At 42.0% G+C, this 5,305-nt stretch overlaps 1 protein-coding gene across 1 annotated transcript; it reads left to right on the top strand.

The window, feature by feature from the left end:
- The first annotated feature begins 117 nt into the window (after positions 1 to 117).
- Positions 118 to 3,820, top strand: HNRNPDL (heterogeneous nuclear ribonucleoprotein D-like). Its single transcript, XM_010134280.1, has 7 exons — positions 118 to 282; positions 369 to 530; positions 785 to 916; positions 1,035 to 1,149; positions 1,918 to 2,085; positions 2,284 to 2,381; positions 3,554 to 3,820. The coding sequence occupies exons 1-6, from the start codon at positions 118 to 120 to the stop codon at positions 2,352 to 2,354; spliced, it is 813 nt and encodes a 270-aa protein (XP_010132582.1). The 3' UTR covers positions 2,355 to 2,381; positions 3,554 to 3,820.
- Positions 3,821 to 5,305: the final 1,485 nt, after the last annotated feature.

Here is a 5,305-nt window from a genome sequence, read left to right as displayed (position 1 = left end):
AATGGCCTTTGGCTTTCGGCCACTTGCGGACTTGCTCCGTGCTCCATGCCTGCATTTGTACCTAGCTCTGTGTGTGTATTTGTGTCTATTCATACGTACGTCTTGCATTTCAGGAAAATGTTTATTGGAGGCCTCAGCTGGGACACCAGCAAGAAAGACTTGACAGAGTATCTCTCTCGGTTTGGTGAGGTTGTGGATTGTACAATTAAAACAGACCCAGTCACTGGGAGGTCAAGGGGATTTGGGTTCGTGCTCTTCAAGGATGCTGCCAGTGTGGAGAAGGTGGGTGGATTTCCTTTCAGTCGACGACACAAAGCCTGCCTGCCACTGTAGTGATCTGAGACTTTGTTTCCTTGCGTGCTTCTTAGGTATTGGAACTGAAGGAACACAAACTGGATGGGAAGTTAATAGATCCTAAAAGGGCAAAAGCTCTAAAAGGGAAGGAGCCACCAAAAAAAGTTTTTGTTGGTGGACTGAGTCCAGATACATCTGAAGAACAGATTAAGGAGTACTTCGGTGCTTTTGGCGAGGTATGGTACAATGGCATATAGAAACAGCTCTGAATTTTGAATGTAGTGTTGCCACTCTCTTAAGATAGAATATTTGTGAGGAAAGAGCTGCTCAGGCTTATAGAAAACTGGGGATTGTTGAAAACATATGTGTGTTAATGATTCCATAAATGGGCTGATGTATAGCTGTAGACATTGGAATGCTGAATGGTTCTGGTAGCATAAAAAGTTGCTTACAGATTTTATGCAGTACTGATTGGTACTTTTGATTTCAGATTGAAAACATTGAGCTTCCTATGGACACAAAGACAAATGAAAGGAGGGGCTTCTGTTTTATTACATACACAGATGAAGAGCCAGTAAAGAAGTTACTAGAAAGCAGATACCATCAAATTGGTTCAGGCAAGGTCTGTAAGTTCTCATTCTTCGCATGTGAAATAGAGCATTTCTGTAGTCTTCTCTGAAAGCAACTCACAAAATGGTCTTGAAATTTTTGGATGAGTTAAAGAATTTTTGTCTTTACAGTGTGAGATCAAAGTAGCACAGCCCAAAGAGGTATACAGGCAACAGCAGCAGCAGCAGAAGGGGGGAAAAAGCAATGCAGCTGGTGGACGAGGAGGTGGAAGGGGGCGTGGACGGGGTGAGTGCTGTCGATGTTAAAATTGATGTAAATGCTTAAGTGTCTTTACCAAACGCTGGTGTTTGTAGATATTGCAGGTTTCGGGCTGCATGCGATCTCCTGTTTAAATTGAATATGGAAAACATCCTGTTAGTAAACAGCGTTTTGGTAGTTGTGATTGCTTGTGAAAGCTTAAGAATCTCTGCTTGCATTCAGATGGTTAGGTGGCGAGCTGGATGTAGGGTGCTTTTGTATACCCACAGTTAACAACATAACTAAATGCAGTTACCCTTTCATGTGAAGAGACATGCTGTTGGTTGGCTCATGGGCAAGAAACCCCAGGCTGTTTACTAAACAAGAAAGTCAGTTTGCTAATACCTTGCAAATAGATGAGAAGCAGTGAGCTGTTGTGTTACAGATTAATGCATCTCAAGTTTTAAAGTCAAGCAGCTGCAACCAACACAAATGCAGTAAAGCTGATCCTGTGGTATGACTTCATGATCAAGCAATTAATGATCCAAATGGAAGGATAGTGCATGCCTTCAGTGCTGTGGTGTTTTGTTTTTGCTGGGTGTTTTATGAGCAGGACTACATGCTGTCTTCCTCTGATGTTGTTGGGGGTGATCTTATGACTGAACTCTCAGTTCTTTTCAGAAAATACTTTTATTGAGTGCTTGGGAAGGTAGGAGGATTCTTCCAGGTAACAGTGCTGGCATAGAAAGATTGCCATAGAAAGTTAGGAATGCGTTAGTAAGTTCTGTAACTTAAAAATGCTATACTTGGTTTCAGGTCAGGGACAAAACTGGAATCAAGGATTTAATAACTACTATGATCAAGGATATGGGAACTATAATAGTGCTTATAGTGATCAAAGCTACAGTGGCTATGGAGGATATGACTACTCTGGCTACAACTATCCCAATTACGGATATGGGCCAGGATACACAGATTACAGTGGTAAGTGTCTTTGATCTCATTACAGGTAATAATAGTGTGCATCTTTAAACAGGGTGCTCTTGTTCTATAACGTTTCTTTGAACACACGGGTCTAAAGAGTAGCCTTGTTGGTTACTGTGTGGGAACAGTCTCCTTCAGAGTATTGGATGGTAACGATTCTGGGTTGTGTTTCCCCACCCCATCCCATGTTATCTGCAGGTCAACAAAGCACATATGGAAAGGCATCTCGTGGTGGCGGCAATCACCAAAACAACTATCAGCCGTACTAAAGCAGTACCTAGTACTTGAGGAGACAGGTGTGTACGTGAGTGCAGGGTCCACTCTTGTATGTGTACTCTAATTTAAAGATCAATAGACAAATGAAGAGTAAAAACTTACATAGCATGACTTTTCCTTTAATTAAGCTTTTGTTAACTTAAAACCCCCATTTTTTTTAAACCAGCTTTGCTTACAGTGTCTATAGATCTTTAACTTCGTAAAAATGTGACTTTATCTTCTTTAGTACCTCAGAAAAACATAAGAGTTTTTCTGTTTTGCGTTTTGTGTACCAGGTGGTCTAGAGGAATAATTAAACTTATTAGAAGTATTAACAGGTAAAGTACTGAAATGGGTACAACTTAAGGAAAACAAGAATGTTGTCTTCTAACTCTGACATTATACCTTGTTTGTACCCGCCAGCGGGAACTTCATTGCAGGCCGTGTGTCACCCTGACCACGTCTATCTCTGGGGTCGCACGTTGCAGGCAGAGCGCAAGGCATACACCAGAAAACGCTGTCCTGTGGTATGGTCTCTTCCAACTTCATGTACCAGCGTAAAGATTAAAGTGGAAAACTTCAGACTTTGGCTTCTTTTTTTAATCTTTTTGGAGATTAAGTGTCTTAACGTAAATGGTTTTTTACAGGAGTTAAAGTACATAAATGCCTTTACAGCTTAATCATTTGGTCTTCTGTTTAGTGTTGTATTTCAATTGTGGAACCTCATTTTAAGTGTGCATTCTTTAAGATTTAATGCTTGCTTTTTTCTTTTTATAGCTAATAGTGAAATCTGCAAACCAAAACGAACTTTTAAATCTGGAAAAACATTGAAGATCATATGCATGTGAACTTGTTAGAGCTAAATCAACCTGACTTGTGTTTGCACAGCAGTCATTTAGATGGATGAACAAATAATCGGAAACTGTTTTGGCAGTGTTTCCAGTGGAAAAAAACTGATCCAGAGCCTGATTAATAGTTTAAATCGGATGTGTGGTGTTCTGGAACAGCTTCCTAAATGGGCTAAATGACTGTATTTGGGAAGATAAATTAGTGATGGGTAACAAAGCCTCTTGTGTTACCTTAATTATGCATATGATCTTTAACTGAAGAAAGGAATATATAGAAGACATAAAGCAGTTCATGAAAATGGACCTTTTAACAATTCTTGTAGTAACTTGCACAGATCTGACATACATTTTGTCTTGATTTTTAGGTAGAAATACTGCAACAAAGCCATCTTGCAGCGCATCGTGACTGAATGGAGGGTGGCCTTCATGAGAGGAAATTACTATTTTGTAAAAGACTTTAGCGTATGACACAACTGTGTCCAACTGTACATAGCGGCTGACTAGTTTTCTTTTATGGTTTTTACTTTATTTTTGCCATTCATGTTATGACACAATGTGGACTTGTGTTTATACAATCTTTATTTGTATAATTTCATGTTAAAGGATTCTCTAATAAATGCTTACTTAAGTGACTGTGTAGTCTTGCTGTTAGCTGTCAGCTTACAGTGTATAACTGTACTTGCATAGAAGGGCATGTACCTGTTTGGAGATTGTAAATGGCTGAGATAAGTAAGGTTATACAGGTCACTATAATGCAGTCCTTTTCCTGCCCTGGCTTCAGAGAGCTCTGTAGTGCTGTGTGTTAGAGTGGAACACAGCAGATTTTGTCTCCTGCCCAGCTGCAGGAGCTGCTCATGTTGTACAGCTCAAGGGAGGGATCTAGAACTAGCGCAGCACTGCTAGCAGTGTTGGTGAGATGTAATACCTTTCACCATTTTTTAAGCACTTAGGTTCTAGAATTCTAAGAATTCTTAGGTTCTAGAATACTAAGAATTCTTAGGTTCTAGAATACTAAGGCTGTAACTTAGTTCCCTAGAGCAGTTGCTCCCTATCTGAATTCCAAGCAGGAGATTAAATGTTCCTGAGCTGTAGGGTCAGCAACTAATTTCTGTACAAATGGGGATCTACTCCTTCAAGTTAGACCTTGTACTTGTGTATGCTAGTAAGCAACACACAAGCCTGAACAGATGATTGTGGAGGGAAAGGTGGTTTTCTGAACGGAACAGCTGGGATGGGTAAGTGAGTGTACGCATTCTGCCTGAGACCAAAGGGTGGCAGGAGACTGCATTTTTTCTCTGCAGCATGTATATACATCAAAAATAAACCTTGCTTGTTAGAGGAGTAAAGTGAAATGTGAGTAGCTAATTCACCCAGAAGACTGACTGGTCTTAAACCTCTAAGTTTCCAAACCATAATAATTTCAGTGTTTCTTTTTTTCTCTCCTGGGCCGCAGGTCATTTTGTTTTCTTTTGTCACACAAAAGAATCTGCATACTGTAACTGCAGTGGGTTAAGCAGTTGCTGCATCTGGGGAGGTTCCTGTCATCTTGGCAGTTGGTTGGACAAGAGGAGACTTGCTGACATCCCTGGCTGCAGACCGTGAGACAGAAACCAGGTGGCCATGGGGAGAAGATAAGGGTGGTGTATGACTTCGTACTCTCACCTTTACCGAGAGTGCAGCTGGCTGCAGAAGCTAAACGGTCCTTACCAGCAGTGCCTCCGGGTGGCGACAAGCACTGCTTTGCTTTTGTCACTCAGTCATGGCATTGCTATTGCACTTGTTAATACACAAAAAGAACCATTTGTCCAAGAGTCAAGTTTTACTTCAACCTGCAGCAATTATGTTTTACATTTAAAAGCGATTTTGCGTGTGTGTAAAAGCTTCATTTCGGTGCTTCCAAGCCCTACGTGCTCCAGGGACTGTGCCCAGGAGCTCAGTGCAGGCTTGGTGAGCGGCGGGCAGAGTGCTTGGCAGCTACCGGTTGGAGGATGGCCCGGCCTCGCAAGCCCCTGCTCGCCTCGAGCGCTGTTCCCCAGCGGCGCCCCGAACACCCTACAGCGCTGGGGCGGGCAACAGGCTGCCCAGGGCGCGGCGCTGCCGGTGAGGGCTGCCCACTG

Source organism: Buceros rhinoceros, unplaced genomic scaffold (assembly GCF_000710305.1).
Source record: "Buceros rhinoceros silvestris isolate BGI_N320 unplaced genomic scaffold, ASM71030v1 scaffold25044, whole genome shotgun sequence".
Classification (NCBI taxonomy): Eukaryota; Metazoa; Chordata; class Aves; order Bucerotiformes; family Bucerotidae; genus Buceros; species Buceros rhinoceros.
Note: the sequence above shows the minus strand (reverse complement) of the source record. Positions and strands in the feature narration are given on the sequence as shown.